Source organism: Barbatula barbatula (genome assembly GCF_947034865.1).
Source record: "Barbatula barbatula genome assembly, chromosome: 3".
Taxonomy (NCBI): domain Eukaryota; kingdom Metazoa; phylum Chordata; class Actinopteri; order Cypriniformes; family Nemacheilidae; genus Barbatula; species Barbatula barbatula.
Window position 1 is genome coordinate 7,920,883 of NC_136764.1, and position 16,922 is coordinate 7,937,804.

General features: G+C 37.3%; 1 protein-coding gene across 2 annotated transcripts; it reads left to right on the forward strand.

Annotated features, from left to right (window-relative positions):
• Nucleotides 1–2,644: 2,644 nt before the first annotated feature.
• On the forward strand, nucleotides 2,645–16,277 carry LOC306892254 (uncharacterized protein). Of its 2 annotated transcripts, XM_079453223.1 has the most exons (27): nucleotides 2,645–2,717; nucleotides 3,248–3,391; nucleotides 3,487–3,507; nucleotides 4,188–5,877; nucleotides 5,961–6,044; nucleotides 6,603–6,770; nucleotides 6,856–6,939; nucleotides 7,140–7,316; nucleotides 7,402–7,563; nucleotides 7,719–7,799; nucleotides 7,880–7,951; nucleotides 8,040–8,192; nucleotides 8,286–8,444; nucleotides 8,558–8,626; nucleotides 11,696–11,878; nucleotides 11,961–12,119; nucleotides 12,212–12,268; nucleotides 12,340–12,399; nucleotides 12,724–12,801; nucleotides 12,919–13,032; nucleotides 13,404–13,553; nucleotides 13,644–13,802; nucleotides 14,155–14,238; nucleotides 14,330–14,476; nucleotides 14,696–14,854; nucleotides 15,037–15,135; nucleotides 15,251–16,277. In XM_079453223.1, the coding sequence occupies exons 2-27, from the start codon at nucleotides 3,265–3,267 to the stop codon at nucleotides 15,408–15,410; spliced, it is 4,656 nt and encodes a 1,551-aa protein (XP_079309349.1). In that variant the 5' UTR covers nucleotides 2,645–2,717; nucleotides 3,248–3,264; the 3' UTR covers nucleotides 15,411–16,277. The 2 variants fall into 2 exon arrangements, with proteins under 2 accessions (XP_079309349.1, XP_079309350.1); XM_079453224.1 differs by lacking the exons at nucleotides 2,645–2,717; nucleotides 3,248–3,391; nucleotides 3,487–3,507 and adding an exon at nucleotides 3,626–3,754.
• Nucleotides 16,278–16,922: the final 645 nt, after the last annotated feature.

A 16,922-nucleotide genomic window follows, 5' to 3' on the forward strand; every position in this document is an offset into this window, starting at 1 on the left:
TCCCTGTTTGTAAATTGCCTTCTTCCAATTGTTAAATCCCAATTTTGAATCAAATACCGTCTCTGAGACTTTGGGAGGGCTAAAATGCCTGCAGGCATAACAAAACACAGAGTCTGATTGTTTGGAATATTCAAGCCAGGGGTGGATATGGTTCCAGTAGGGCTGTAGTCAACCAAAGAAATGCTTAGTCGACCAAAGTCCTGTCCTGCGCAGCGATCAGTCGACTAAAAAAAAAAAAAAAAGACGCGATGTTTTGCATTTTGATTGAACATTTATTAAACAATCGTCATAGAACATTTATAAAACAACAACGAAAAGACATCAATAATACATACAACTATAATAATAATACAATTCTTTGAAAATTAAGTGATTTTTTTTAAATAGCCGAAATTAAAGTATTTAAAGTTGGGGATGAAACATAGGCTAAAAAAAATAGGCAACTGGTCGACCAATGAGAATGTCAGTCGACCAAGACGGCATCGACCGATTAGTCGACTAAACGACTAAAGTTGACAGCCCTAGGTTCCAGGCTGCCTTGAAGCTCCTCCTCCGGTCAGCCATCAGAGTTCTTGGGTATATATTAATCATCGGCTGCACCGGTGGTTCTTCCCGGGATTTGCTGATATCTGTCAAAGAAAGTATATATATATATATATATATATATATATACACATACATATATTAAAAGTATGTATACCCTTTTCATTTTAGCAAATAGTTTTCATTTACATAAATATTGAGAATTAAGTTTTAAGTGCACTTATTACTTTGTTTGTCTAACGTAGTATTTTTCAGTTTTCCATTATTTGCTGATGAGAATGTATCTATTTTACCACCTTCACTTTTACTCTGTCATGTCTTTTTGTTGTTATTACTAATGTTATGATTACTCAAGCCTGTTTATTTATTTGTTTACTCTTTCTTTTTCCTACCCTGAATGAATAATTTAAAAAGAATCATAAAAAATATTTGGCTAATTTGAGATATACAGGTGCTTCTCAATAAATTAGAATGTCGTGGAAATGTTAATTTATTTCAGGAATTCAACTTAACAGGTGAAACCAATATAGTATATAGACTCATTACATACAAAGTGCGATATTTCAAGCCTTTATTTGTTATAATTTTGATGATTACGGCACTTCATGCTTCCTTCAGATGACAAGCTTTATTTTCCAGCAGGACTTGCAGCTGCCCACACTGCCAAAATAACCTAAACCTGGTTCAATGACCATGGGATAACTGTGTAATTACAGTGTGATTTCATGTAATATTCTAATTTTCTGAGATATGGAATTGGTGGGTTTCTGTAAGCTGTAAGCCATAATCATCAAAATTATAACAAATAAAGGCTGGAAATATCTCACCTTGCATGTAATGCGTTTAATATAATATATTAGTTTCCCCTGTTATGTTCAAATAAATGAACTCTTCGATGACATTCTAATTTATTGAGAAGCATTGTTATTGTACAACTGGTATCAGGCAACTTGTGAAATCCACCTGATATCACAAGCTCATAGCATGTTAAATAAGAATACATTTCTATAAACACCATATAACCTGACATATTGCACTGCTTTACAGATTCAACAGCACAAACCTGATGGTCCACTGCTAGTGGAAACATGTGGCTCCTCTGTAGTTGTCTCACTCTCAGCCTCTCCATCTGTCTCACTTTCCTCTACTATTCCTTCACTCTCCGTCTCTCCAATGGACAACTCTTCCTGTTCTCTCTGCAGGCTCTCTTGCTCTCTCTTGCTCTCTCCACACCTGAACCATCTGGCTCTGTCTCACTGTCTACCTTATCTTTTCTTTGGAAGAACGACATGATGTCCTTCTTTCTCTTCATTTTGGCGAGAAGCTGAGAACTATAGAGCAAAAGCAACGGGGACCACGAAGCTTATGAATTAATTTACTGAAAATAACTGATTTGCTAGGAAACTAACTATGTCTAAACGTTTAATGTTACAACTCGTTTAACTGAGTAAAAACACTCAGAACCATGTGTTTGTTGATCATATCCCTTTCAAACTGCCACAAAATAACAAACGGCCAGGTTAAGTTTAGCTGATCTAACGTTATGCATTTACATATACATAATACAACACATTAACAACTTTACTCACCTCTATATTTACTTTTTGCTTGAAGTCTTCAACTATAATATTCGTGCAAAACGTCCACCAACTTCTGAGTAGTAAATAACCTGCACATGCACATGTTCTGTTGTGTTCCGCTTTAAGCAGCCCCTCTAGAAAATGTGTGGGTGACATTTCTGTTCCGCATTGCCACTGTCTAACAGGTCTAATAACGGATGTAAAAAACGATCGCGACAAATACGTTTTGTACAAATTATTTCACACTCCACATTTAGGGGGGCCACAGGGGGTCCAAGCTTGTTGGCACAGGTGCACTGCTCCCCCTAGAACCTCCTAAATTATTTCATTGATAGTGCCTTTTTCTATACCAGACTCACACTAGTCTGCATTTCAAGGACTCTCTTTGTGATAAAATAAATAGTGAATACGCATATTTAAAAAAATTTTTTGTCTCTTGTATGAGGGGAATGACAATAAATAACGCATCTTACATCGGATTCAGTTTATATTGAGGTTGAAGTCTCTTTTTTCAATGAAATGAAAGTGAAAGTGTATCGAATCCGTTGTGGTGATCGTTGATCCAGTGGGCTACACAAAACCACTTCTTGATGTGTAAGTTGCCGAAAGGATTACTTTATAAAACTTTTTGTAAATGTCCACATAGACAGCCATTCTTAGTGTATGTCGTTTTTTGTTAACTTGCACGTTTTGTTTCTTCGTCTGGTTCCGTAAGTAATAGTGATGTCATAAATAGTTTAGTTACCTATATTTTGGTCCACAAGTTTAGGTTGTTTCTTCGGGTTTATAGTTTTAATTCAAGCTTTTAGGTTAAGTACTGAGTGTAAACTTAAGTTCCCACTGTATAGCACATAGGTGTTTAACGCCTCATGAAGTTAACACAGCTGTTTATAAGATACCTTAAGATGCTTTGCTGCAAGTGCCTGTCCAACAGGGGGAGCTGCATGCGTGGCTACACTGGCACTTTATCCATATGGGTTTATTAATTCATTATTGACCATAGTTTTACTACAAATAAAGATCAAACTCTGGTTCTGTTTTAAACTATTAAAATGTATTCTCAAATCCTTCCAACCACCGGCTGCACCATGTTGATCTTGATCTACTGTTTCGTGTGCTTGCAGAAGATAAGGCAGCATCCATGGAGCCTCATTGTGCGGGGGTTTCTAGCGTCAGCATCTCAGCTCACGATGGCAGTAACCTTTCAGCGCCAGTGCTATCAAACGTAACGGTCACAGGAAACATAAACATAACAAATTATTTTACAGGTGCGTTCATTTTTTGTAGTAGGAAATGCAAAAAATATGCAGAAAAATACTTGACTTTTTAATCTAAATCAATTGTTTTCTTATTCTCGGTGCAGAAACTGCAGCGGACATCACAGGTGTGTGTTTTTATTTATACTACAGGGGTGAAATAACTCTGCTTTTAATTTTTATATTTTTTGTGCTTGTTTAATTTTTATTTATGGATCAAATGGTAGTGACGTGGTAGGTGATGACGTCACGTTAAGCGCTCTCGGTGGCAAGTTAGTTTTTACCTAAGATTTTGCGGAATGGCGGAGGCAAAAGTACAACATTTAAGGAGCTACAAAGATGCAAAATTATTGATGTCAGTGTCGGCCGACAAAGGTATTGATGTGCACAAGCTTGCTATTGTGTAACCTTGCCAGTGCGCCCACTTTCGGTTTCGGATACTTCTGTTGTCAGCTCATGTTTCATCTCATTTGTATGCTTCTATGTTATAAATCTTTAAAAAGCCATCATTTTAAAATATGTAAATATGCACTGTCATGTCAAATGTTGTTTTGCATATTATTGTGAATTGTTTATTCAATTCTAATTGTTTATTTAGCATCAACTTCGCAGTTGGTCCATAGGCCTAAAATTATTATATTACATATAAATCTTCAAAATGTCAGTTTGACATTTTGAGTTGGGCTTAATGTTCTGATGGTTGTATTTTGTTCAAACGTTTATCTCATTTAGCATTAAAAACTGAAACAGTTAGTTATATTTATTGAGCAGATTTTGAGCTGAGTATCATGTCTCTCTTTTTTCGCAGATACAAACACATTGATCACACAATACAAGAAGTCTATACTGTCCGAGTATGAATACTTGACAGAATACACCTCTCGTGCTGGTGAACAGGTGCTGCTGAATGACCGCTACATCGACCCGACGATTGTTCAGAGACACAAAGAAAGAGAAGAGAAAGAGCAGGAGATGCGTTCAAGAGGGGAAAAGTTCTTCAACTTCAGAACCAACCAGAGAAACAAAAACATCAGCCTTGATCGACTTTTTAGTCCAAAAGGCGAGGCTCACAAAGACGTGCCGAGAGCTGTTATTCTCCAGGGAGACTCTGGAAGCGGGAAATCCATCACAGCTCAAAAGATCTTTCTGGATTGGGCCTCTGGAGAGCTTTATGCTGGGCTCTTTGATGTTGTGTTTTATCTGAGATGCCAGGAGTTCAATAGTCTTTCCGGTGAAATGAGTCTGGTTGAAATCTTGGACTGCAGTTTAACTCCAAACGAGATCGCTCAGATCTTAAAGGACACACCACAGAGAACCTTGTTCATTATCGATGGCTTCGACGAACTCATTTTGTCTGCGTCCAAAGAATCATTTCCACCAAAACCAGACATCAAAAGCCTTCCGTCGACCATCCTCTGCTCTCTTCTTAAAGGAAGGATGATGAGAGATTCCTCTCTGCTGGTCACTACAAGGTCAGCAGCTATAGATAATCTGCAGGGCGTTCTTAAAAAGCCACAGACTTTCACGGAGATCTTAGGTTTCTCAGAGAAAGGAGTGATTGAGTACTTCCAAAAGTTCTTCGAGGATGATGAGTTCTCCAAACAAGTGTACGAGCAGGTGAAAGTGCACGAGATGCTCTACACCGTTTGCTTCGTTCCTGTCTTCTGCTGGATCATCTGCACAATTTTTAAGAAGAACGGGAAAGACGGCGTCAGAACCAGTGAGCTGACCACCACCACCTCTATTTTTGTTGACTTCATGTTCACAATCTTGAAACATCATTGTAATTTAGATCGTGAGAAAGAGTTTCACCTCCTCAAGAGTTTGGGCCAGCTAGCGGAAACTGGAACGCCGAAACGTAAAATCCTGTTTCACAAAAGCAGTTTTCCGAAATCAATCTCAGATGTTCCGAACATTCCCTTTTTGTGCACGTTTCGCCAACAGGACAGAACGTTTCTCAAAGAGATGTTTGGGTTTATGCACCTCAGCTTTCAGGAATTCTTCTGCGCTCTCTCCTACATGTTAACAGATAAATCACAAGCGAAAATAAAAGTTAAGAAACTTCTTGAATCAGCTGGCAATGGGAGGCACAACAACCATCTCCTACCTGTAATCCGGTTCCTCTTTGGTCTCTCCAACAAGAAGGTGAGCCGTCTTTTCATGGGGGAACAACAGCGGTCGACATCTGCCATCATCCGGGCGCAGTTGGAAAAGTGGATCAGCAGAGTGATACTGAAGAACACCATGAACACGTTTTACATGAGCGATTTTATTCTTCACTGTCTTTACGAGCTTCACGAAAGGGATGTTTTGAAGAAGGTTATGAAGCTGTGGGAAGGGTCGGGTATTCACATACACTGGACTTTGAAGGGGATCGACTGTCAGGTCGTCATGTATTGTCTTCAGTACAGTACACGCATAAGCAACATGGAACTTAGGTGCAGTGCAGAAAATCTGAAAGCGCTTCATTCGGCAATCTGTAGGTGTAACAATCTGCGGTAAGAGCTTTTCAAAATGCGCACTGAAGTGTCTTTGATTGTTTATTTATATTTAAATATTTCTTGTTCGAAATGTTTTTAAGGTTGGATTTTAACTACATGTCTGACACGGATGTCGATCTCCTGATTTCAGCGCTGGGGAGGAAGAAGAACATTAACAATCTGATGTAATGTTCTCGATGTTTTGATTTATAGGTTATTCTTACTTCAACATACACTCTTAAAGAAAGGTGCTTCCATAGAAAATGCCATAAAAGAACATTTTGGTTCCATAAAGAACCAAAACAAAAAGGGTTTATTTTAGAAAGAGATGGTTCTTTAAAGAACCTTTGACTGAATGGTGGAACCAAAAAAGTTTTTTTCTGTGGCATCGCCGTGAAGAACCGTTAAAGCACTTTTAAGGGAGTAACTGTAAAAAAAGAACCATCGCAAATGAGATCCAGACATTGTAATACTATGATTATGGTTAACTAAACACATGGGGTTAACTAGGTTATCCTCTTAACCACATAGAGCTTGCCTGTGGAGCTTTAAAAAAATATTCTCCTTTTCTTCTTCAATCTTATGATAGATGTTCATATTTCGATATGATGCAATAATAATGTTTTTACCTATTTGTATTACCACAAATCCACATTGGCTGGATGTGACAATTATGACAACACAATCAGATTTTTACATTTTGTTAGATCATAAATAAAGTGATGGATTTGTGTGTGTTGCAGAATTGAGGATGGAGATCTATCAGATGAGAGTTTGCGGAAGATCTTAAAAACCCTCAATGAACAACAATCAGTGGGTAACATTCGCCTCTCAGTGAGAACCATCACCTACACCAATGCAGATATAACCATGAACTTCCTCATAAAAGACATGATGGGGAAAGAGTTTAGGTAAACTATCATGCGCACAAATGTATGACATAAATACTCACCACATGTAGAGTTGAGACTCTTTCTTCTTGTTTGTTCTTCACAGCATTTGTATCGCCAGTCATGCAGACAACAGGGAGCAGAGTCTCTGCTCGGAGTTCACAATGGAGAGCAAAAAGAATTCCTTCTGGTACTGGACGTCCCGCACCTTTGACCCAGTCATACAAATACTTTGCATTGCTTTCAGTTATATGTGTTATCTGTTTACAACAGAATATAAGATTTGTCACTCAAATATGCCAACATGTAAGATGAATATCATCGCCTTTGCCCCCTCCATCTACTCTTCCTGACCTCTCTATAAAATATATTTTGTCTTGGACATTTCAGGCTGACTGTTGGGCACACAGAAGAGGATCACAGTAAAATCTTGAAAAAACATGGTGCTCATTATTATCAGGCTCTTTCAAAAATATCCTTTGCTTTCTCTGACCGTTCCACAATATCAGCAGTGGATTGGAGGTACTTCCTTGAGATATGCCATCACCTCAGATGCTTCTCAGACGTGTGAGTACTCATACTTTTCTTCAGACCACCTTTATTCCTCTGCCATTTTTATCTCAGAATTGTATATGTTTACATTTGTTTCCAGAAAAGATGCAGAGTTTAGTGAGAATGTGGATTTACTTCTGTCATACCTGAAGTCTGTTCCTGGTTTAGTTGAGGTGGACATACGCACAGATCACCTAACAGAGATTTGGACCTCTAGGATTCTGTCATTTTTGCACGTCAATCCTAAAATCTCTCACATTATGTACGAGAAAATATTGTTTGCATACGTTTTTGCATGTGTACATTCATTTATCTTTCATGTTTTTATCTCATTGACCGTCAGCATGTTCATCAATGTTTGTCTATATTTAGAGGTCAACTAAGTTATACATTTTACGATTTCTTTGTCTCCTGCAGGTTTCAAGTGAGCAACCTCATAATAAGTGACGTGGAAAGAGTCTGTTCAACATTTTCAGTCTTCAGACAGCCATACGAGCGGTAAGCCACCTTTTATTTTGATCCGATTCATTTGTTCATGTATGTGATTCTACGGAAATTGAAATTATTGTGTTTTGCAGGTACAAGATGCATGACAGCGAAAGAGATAATCCATCTTTGATTCTGTCGATAGACAGCTGGGCTTATCATGTGTAAGAGTTTATCCTATATCGTGTTGTTTTCTAAATCAAAGTGGTCTGAGTAACTTAAATATATTTATGATTTCAAATATCTCTGTAGAAACCGTACCAGCGAAGAGCCTATAAGTTCACACCCATGTGACAAATCAGCTCTTGTGAAGCTCAACCTCAGTGTTTCTCCTCTCGAAGATTCGAGTGTCACTTGGGAGAAACTTTTTAGGGGGATCGACCGGCTTATCCAGTTGACAGAAAAGTGAGTTTTGAAATATAGAACTGTTATCATAGTGTATTGGCGTGTTTAATAATAGTAATTGGGTTCAGACCTTACTTTTTTATATTTTATTAGATCCCCAGAGCTGGATGAGAGTGTAGATTCTCTGTTGGTGTTTCTTCACTCTGTTCCTGGTCTTAAGGAAATCAAACTGTGGTTAAACAGTCTGAATGAGATCTGGGCTGCGGGGCTGATCGCTCTCTTTCTGTCTTGTTCCAGTTTACTTCATGTTCAGTAAGTTACAGTATATGAATCTGGTAGTTTCATGTAGTATTACCGTCTAAATCCATCACTGTACAATGCTTTTTTTAAAGGTGCTGTTTTTTAACACATTCTCTTCTTGGCAGGTTGAAAACAAGTTTTTCTCTTGTTGGTGATGCAGAAAGTCTAGGCATTGTCAGACAAGGTGGAATTAGGTAAGAAACCATCTGATCATGTCTTTCACTGCAGGAACTGGTTCTTTGTTTCAGAAACCTATTAAGGAACCAAATCAAATCTATCAAATATAAGTTGAATAAGCAGACCCCTGGTCTCTGCTTTTCTGTATTGAACAAATTGTTTACAAACCATTGACTGCCATTCTGAATGACTCATATCTTTATTAGATTAGATTAGATTCAACTTTATTGTCATTACACATATACAAGTACAGTGTAACGAAATGTAGTTTAGGTCTAACCAGAAGTGCAATTAGCAAGTGCAGGATATACAGTGAATAAATACAGAATACAATATTAGAAAAATATTATACAGTGGGCATGGACTATAAAAATATTTTACAGTAGGTATGTTCTATGAAAATATGACAGTAGGTATGTACTATGAACAATATATACAGATGACTATATACTATGAACATTAACACTATGAACATTAATGTACAGGTAATAAATGAGCAGATAATAATTTAGACTAAACAATAGTGCAAGTGATTTAAGTGTGCATAGATTATTGACATTAGCTGTTAAAGTTGCAATGCAATAGGTGAGTTAATGCAGTTGTTGAAGTAACAGTGCAGTGGATGAGTTAATGCGGTTATTAAAGTTACGGTGCAGTATAAGAGTTAATAATAGGTTGCAGTCCAGAAGATGAGTTAATGCAGTTAATTAGGTTACAGTGCAGTAGATTAGTTAATGCAGTTATTGAAGTTACAGTGCAATAGATGAGTAGATGCAGTTGATAGAGTTACAGTGCAGTAGATTAGTTAATGCAGTTATTGAGGTTACAGTGCAATATATGAGTAGATGCAGTTGATAGAGTTATAGTGCAGTAGATTAGTTAATGCAGTTATTGAGGTTACAGTGCAATAGATGAGTAGATGCAGTTGATAGAGTTACAGTGCAGTAGATGAGTTAATGCAGTTATTAAAGTTACAGTGCAGTAGATGAGTTAATGCAGTTATTGAGGTTACAGTGCAATAGATGAGTAGATGCAGTTGATAGAGTTACAGTGCAGTAGATGAGTTAATGCAGTTATTGAGGTTACAGTGCAATAGATGAGTAGATGCAGTTGATAGAGTTACAGTGCAGTAGATGAGTTAATGCAGTTATTGAAGTTACAGTGCAATAGATGAGTAGATGCAGTTGATAGAGTTACAGTGCAGTAGATTAGTTAATGCAGTTATTGAGGTTACAGTGCAATAGATGAGTAGATGCAGTTGATAGAGTTATAGTGCAGTAGATTAGTTAATGCAGTTTTTGAGGTTACAGTGCAATAGATGAGTAGATGCAGTTGATAGAGTTACAGTGCAGTAGATGAGTTAATGCAGTTATTGAGGTTACAGTGCAATAGATGAGTAGATGCAGTTGATAGAGTTACAGTGCAGTAGATGAGTTAATGCAGTTATTGAGGTTACAGTGCAATAGATGAGTAGATGCAGTTAATAGAGTAACAGTGCAGTAGATTAGTTAATGCAGTTTTTGAGGTTACAGTGCAATAGATGAGTAGATGCAGTTGATAGAGTTACAGTGCAGTAGATGAGTTAATGCAGTTATTGAGGTTACAGTGCAATAGATGAGTAGATGCAGTTAATAGAGTAACAGTACAGTAGATTAGTTAATGCAGTTTTTGAGGTTACAGTGCAATAGATGAGTTAATGCAGTTATTGAAGTTACAGTCCAGAAGATGAGTAGATGCAGTTAATAATTTTACAGTGCAGTAGAATAGTTAATGCAGTTATTGAAGTTACAGTGCAGTAGATGAGTTAATGCAGTTATTAAAGTTACAGTGCAGTAGATGAGTTAATGCAGTTATTGAGGTTACAGTGCAATAGATGAGCAGATGCAGTTGATAGAGTTACAGTGCAGTAGATTAGTTAATGCAGTTATTGAGGTTACAGTGCAATAGATGAGCAGATGCAGTTGATAGAGTTACAGTGCAGTAGATTAGTTAATGCGGTTATTGAGGTTACAGTGCAATAGATGAGCAGATGCAGTTGATAGAGTTACAGTGCAGTAGATTAGTTAATGCAGTTATTGAGGTTACAGTGCAATAGATGAGCAGATGCAGTTGATAGAGTTACAGTGCAGTAGATTAGTTAATGCAGTTATTGAGGTTACAGTGCAATAGATGAGTAGATGCAGTTAATAGAGTTACAGTGCAGTAGATAAGTTAGTGCAGTTATGAAAGTGGACCATTAGTGCAAATGAGCATATTCCAGATGTGCAAGTGAGCAGTATAGAGTGCAAATTATGCTGTGTGTGTGAAAACAGTCCAGTAGAGCAGATAACATGAAGTACTGTTGTGTACAGTTCAGTCATGCATGTAGCCCTGTAGTGCAGTGTAAACGATGTTATAGCAGCTTGGATTTCAAGGTAAGAGAGGTAGTGGAATCAGTGGGGGGCAGAGTTCAATAATGAAAAAGCTCTGGGAAAAAAGCTGTTTCTTAGTCTGCTGGTTCTTGTCCGGAGGCACCGGAAGCGCCTACAGGAAGGCAGGAGAGTAAACAGTCTATGAGCGGGGTGAGAGGAGTCCTTGAGAATGCTGCGAGCTCGATGCAGACAGCGTTTCTTCTGGATGTCCTCAATGGGAGAAAGTGTAGTCCCTGTGATGCGCTGTATGCAGTCTCATCGTTGTTGCTGATGTGACCAATCACTGTTGTATCGTCTGCAAACTTGATGAAGGGGTTAGATCCGTTCACAGGCCTGCAGTCGAGTGTGAAAAGGGAGTAGAGAAAGGGGCTCAGTACGCAGCCCTGTGGTACACCAGTGTTGAGGGTGGTGGTGGTGGAGCAGATGTGGCCTAACATGCTGAGGCCTGTTCGTCAGGAAGTCCATAATCCAGTTGCAGGTAGGGTTGTTAATGCCTAGGTTTCCAAGTTTGACGATTAGCTTGGAAGGGATGACGGTATTGAAAGCAGAATTTATGCATGTCACAGTGCATTCTGGGATTGATTTTATCTTTGAAGGATATGTGTAATGAACTGTCTTTGCTTGATTTTAGGAACCACATCCAGTAAACATTATGTTTAATCTTTTTTATTGCAGATTGTCTGTTGGATGTAACCATGCTAATTACTTAGATGGCTTTGGCATCAGCTTCTTTGAAACTCCATCACACAAAATGCTTCCCTGCATCACCATCAGAGTAACAGACGAGTCTGAGAACAGAAACACTGACTGGAAAAGATTCTTTCATAACTACAACCAGCTGAAAGTCTTGACTGAATAGTAAGAACATTTTTCAACACTGTATTTGTTCATATGTGTGCGAGAGACCACATGAGATCATATTGTTTTTGTTTCACTATAGTTGTTTGGAGTATGATGAGCGTGTGGCTGACCTTCTGTCTGTCCTGCGCTCTCTGTCTGGTCTGAAGGATCTGGATCTCGTGTTTAGATTCATGACCGTTGATGGAGCCTCCAGAGCCCTGGACCTCCTTAAGACGAACCCCCGTCTGAGTTCAGTGAAGTGAGAACTAAACAATATGGAATGTATATAGAGCTTTCATAACTCAAGACACACATAGAAAGTTTTGTAAACTGCATCATTTTGTTGTTCAGCTTTATGGCCGTTAGGCTGCCAGACACGAAGCCGGACCTCAATTCTCAACTCTTCGGGTGAGAATGGAAGCATCACGATGTTAGGTGAACAATTTGGAAAGACAAATAATAACAGCGATATTTTGCAGTTTTCCCAGGACCAGTGAGAGTGAAGAGGACAGTGATTCAGACAGACTGAATGGCTTTGGGTATGATGTCAGTTTTAAATTTAAATAAAGTTTAATGTTTTTAAAAGGACAGTTTTACAACAACCTGAAGATGTTAGACAGAATTTTGTTGACTGAGATCCTCAGTCCCTATTCCCTTATATAATATAGAAATAGAACTATGCACTGACTAAAAACCCTTAACGAATAATGTCCTAAGTGTATTCAAAGTTTAAATTGTTGCATGGGAAAACAAATAGCTCCTGTATATACAATAGAAAGGAGCTATTTGTTTTATTTTTATGCGATGCATGATGCTTTGGGATACGTGCAACTAGATAGAAGTTATATTGTTCATAATGACAGGATTCAGACTGCAGGACAGGAGGAAAGTGATGAAGAAAGCTCGTCTTCATCCCTCAGTGACTACATCAATGACATCAGGTGAGATTATGTTCAATACTGTATGTATCTGATAGCATCACTGCTAAACTCTGTGTGATCTTGACTTTACGGTTACTACTGTTAAAAAAGTTATGCACGCTATCTATGTATTTGTAGGGATTGTGATGAGTTGGGCAACACAGAACATCTCTGCTCCTCTGAGGTTCTCTCGTCTGAACTCAGAGTGCACAAAATGACCCGTGATAGTGACAATGCATCAAAAAATTGGAGGTTAGAAATATTATTTCATTTATTCGTTTGCTACGGTCAAATAATAAAAAGATCAGAAATCATGGTTTGTATTGTGTAAACATTTTTAAAACATTTTTAAATATATGTTTTTTAAATAAACTCCCGATGACATTCGGGAGCGGCTGCATCATCTTTTTGTAGAATTTGTGTTAAAACTGTTTAGAAAATGACTGAAAGAGAAGATTCATGGGAACATTGTGAATTATAAATACTGAGAAAGTGTATTTTGATGATATATTTTCTCTTCGAGATCATTTGGAGATGAGCAAGCGCTGAAAACTCACATGTCAATAACCTCTCTTTGAATTTCTCATGCTGAAATACTGATCTGATTTCTGTACGATTTTCAGGGTTGTTTTGAAAAGCATTGTGTCAGGTCAAAATACAAAGTCACCTCTCACGAACATGACACTCACCCTGTCTGAAACCTCAGGAGAAACCAGCAGTGACTGGAGGACCTTTCTAGTGGCGTATAACCAATGCAAAGGCATATCTATAGGGTAATATAACATCATGACTGAGATATCTGTTTAATATAAAGCTAATGATTATTGAATAAATGAAGTTAGAGGTGTTTTTTTGCATTACAGGAGCTCACGGTTCAATGAGTGTATAGATGCTCTTCTGCTCTCAATTTATTCACTGTCTGGTTTGATTCAGCTGCATATGTCCACTGACAGTTTGACTGAGAACTGGGCTCCAAAGATCTTCTCCCTGTGTTACTCATATTACAGTCTCCAGAACATCTGGTGAGAGAAACTTGTGCAGGGCATCTGAATGTCAATCTGATGGTCACCATCTTTATCTCACCTGGTGAACTGTTGGAGTTGTTGAGAATTTTTATTGCATATATTTGAAGTCCTCTATCTAGATAAAGTTATTAATTTACACCAGATGCTCATAGGAAACGGTTTACACACTGTACATTGACACTTGGATCGTTTTGCTCAATGATTAAACAAAATAATATAACCATAAATGTATTTAATGTTACTAAGCGTTGATGGGTTCATAAAATGACTCGTAGACTTTTGAGATATGTCAACTTTCAAGGTACATTTTTAAAAACACCAGTTTAAATTTTAGTTTCTGTCTTTTTAGTTTGCTTGTGGACTATGACAGGAGAGACAGTGACCTCAATGTGTGTTCATCTCTCAACATCACCAAAAACATCAAAGACTCCATGTAAGTTTGTGTCTAGAGTCATACAAAAATCACACAGATTCCACATATCACAAACTGCTTACACAATTATTTCTTCATTTATTTGTTGAAGGGTGACAGTTGACATTCAGGCATCCCATAAATCGATCAGAACGATCCCATCATTCGTTTCATTTACGTTATCCTGTTCAACCATTCTCAAAGTGGATGGACACAAACTTCTTGAAACAATGGACTTACTTAAAGACTTAGAGGAAAAGTAAGTCTTGTGTTTTTGATCAACGTCCATATGATAAAAGTAACTTCCCACAAACCTGTTAATTTTATTTGTTGCTATATTTATCATTTCTTCCCTTCTGCGTTTTGTTTTGTGATTAAATATGTAGATAATTTTACGATCATATTTTACTAATGATAAGTGGATTCTTAATTTATTTGCAAAATGGGCATTTATATGTATTTTTAACATGTAATTCAGCTGTGAAGAGCACGAAGAGTATTTGGACGATTTGATGTCCATCTTGCGCTCTGTTCCTGGTCTGCAGAAGGTCACGCTCGACATTGGCAATCTAACAGAGAACTGTGTGAGGAGGATCCTATCCCTGGCCGAAGCCTCTCCTGATCTTCAGGAGATTAGGTACGATGTTTTATACCCATCTTTAAACCATTGTGGTTCGAGACATACTTCTCTGATTCCTTTTTCTAGATATTTAAACAAAAATCTTCAATAAATATTCTGTGAAATTCAATAAAAATCCAACTGTTTTGATTTCAGTTTTTAAAACGCAGTATTTTAATGGAAATGTGTTCATGTTTCAGATGTAACTGTATAGAAGGTGCTGGTTTGCTGTTAGAGAAGAATATAGGAATTTTGCAGAGCTCACAGATGGACTCAGACTGCATGATTATTATTACAGGGTCTGTGTTATAATCTTATCTAAAACATTCTTTAATAAATCTTGAGAGAAATTATATCTCTTCATTTGATCCAAACAACTCCTGTTTTACTAACACTTGTTTCACTTTTTTGAAGGATGAAGTATGGTAAGGAGTCAGACATGAGCAATAACATCACAATAACATCCTGCAATGAGAAAGTAAAACTCACATTCTGCAAGAACACACTTTCAACAACTGTTGTGCTGATGGATGAAAATGAGTCTGAAGAAGAAGAGATTCTATTTATTGAATGAAATGTTATAAAATGTTAAGACAACCACCACTTGATGGCGTTGTAAATCCTAGTAGTTCACCATAAAATTGTGGGTGAGTGAATTCTCATGACATTTTAACTCTATTGTGAACTTTTCCTTTAAGTAACATAACATGTTTCAAATAAACATGTGCACACTAATGTATAGCTGTTGAGATACAGGCAATAAATTGTCATTGTATTTCACAATAGATGTAAATCTTGACATCTGATGACCAAATCACTTCAAACATATAACGTAGTCTTATATTGTCATAAATACAATCCACAATGAATGTTTCTATACCAATGAACTCGAAGCCTTTTTCACCATACCAAGAATGTTGGTAAATGTATTTTTGTAAATTCATTTACATACATATACACTTACAGAAGCAGTTTCCTTTAAAAGTGTTAACCTATGACAATAATGTGACTGCTAGCCTGACACTTCTGCAGAAAGTTAATAAAAGCACATATGGCTAAATTGATAGAGCACTGTGTTAGTGCATAGGTCACGGCTTCACTGGTACTGAATAAAAATTATAAATAGCATATTAATCTATCACAGATCATATCCAGAGATCATGAGATTTATTGTCAAATGTCAAATAACATATTGAGCATGAATAAAACAGGTTGAATGTCTAAAGCACTGTGTACTTAAGTAAAACATGGTTTAGGAAAGATCTCATTGAACCAGTTTAAATGTATTTCAGAAATGTATTACATCGTTTTTTTCCAAACATTAAGAATGTATACAGATCGGATATTGTAAAATGAATACACTATAAATGTTTGCTTTATTTGGTGGCAATAGTATAAACACATGTCTACTTCAGGGAATAAAGTTGACTCGCTGATCAGTAAGTGTGTCTAAATTCTCATTTAAACTCATTTTTTACTTCGTACTTCCTGTTTACTTGAATTAGCTTAAGTGAGTAAGAAAACAAATCTTGGAATGAATAAGAACTCTTGAATTAACATAATTTTTCACTGAACTGTTTTCTCGTTTGGCCGATATTAGTCACCTCTCACGTACATGACACTCACCCTGTCTGAAACCTCAGGAGAAACCAGCAGTGACTGGAGGACCTTTCTATTGGCGTATAACCAATGCAAAGGCATATCTATAGGGTAATATAACATCATGACTGAGATATCTGTTTAATATAAAGCTAATGATTATTGAATAAATGAAGTTAGAGGTGTTTTTTGCATTACAGGAGCTCACGGTTCAATGAGTGTATAGATGCTCTTCTGCTCTCACTTTATTCACTGTCTGGTTTGATTCAGCTGCATATGTCCACTGACAGTTTGACTGAGAACTGGGCTCCAAAGATTTTCTCCCTGTGTTACTCATACTACAGTCTCCAGGGGCCTCATTTATAAACGTTGCGTACGCACAAAAGAAGGCGTACGCCGCTCTCTACGCAATAATTGGTATTTATAAAAAGCAAACTTGTCGGGACAATATGCGGTCCTTCACGCAAGCTCTGACCCAGACGTACGC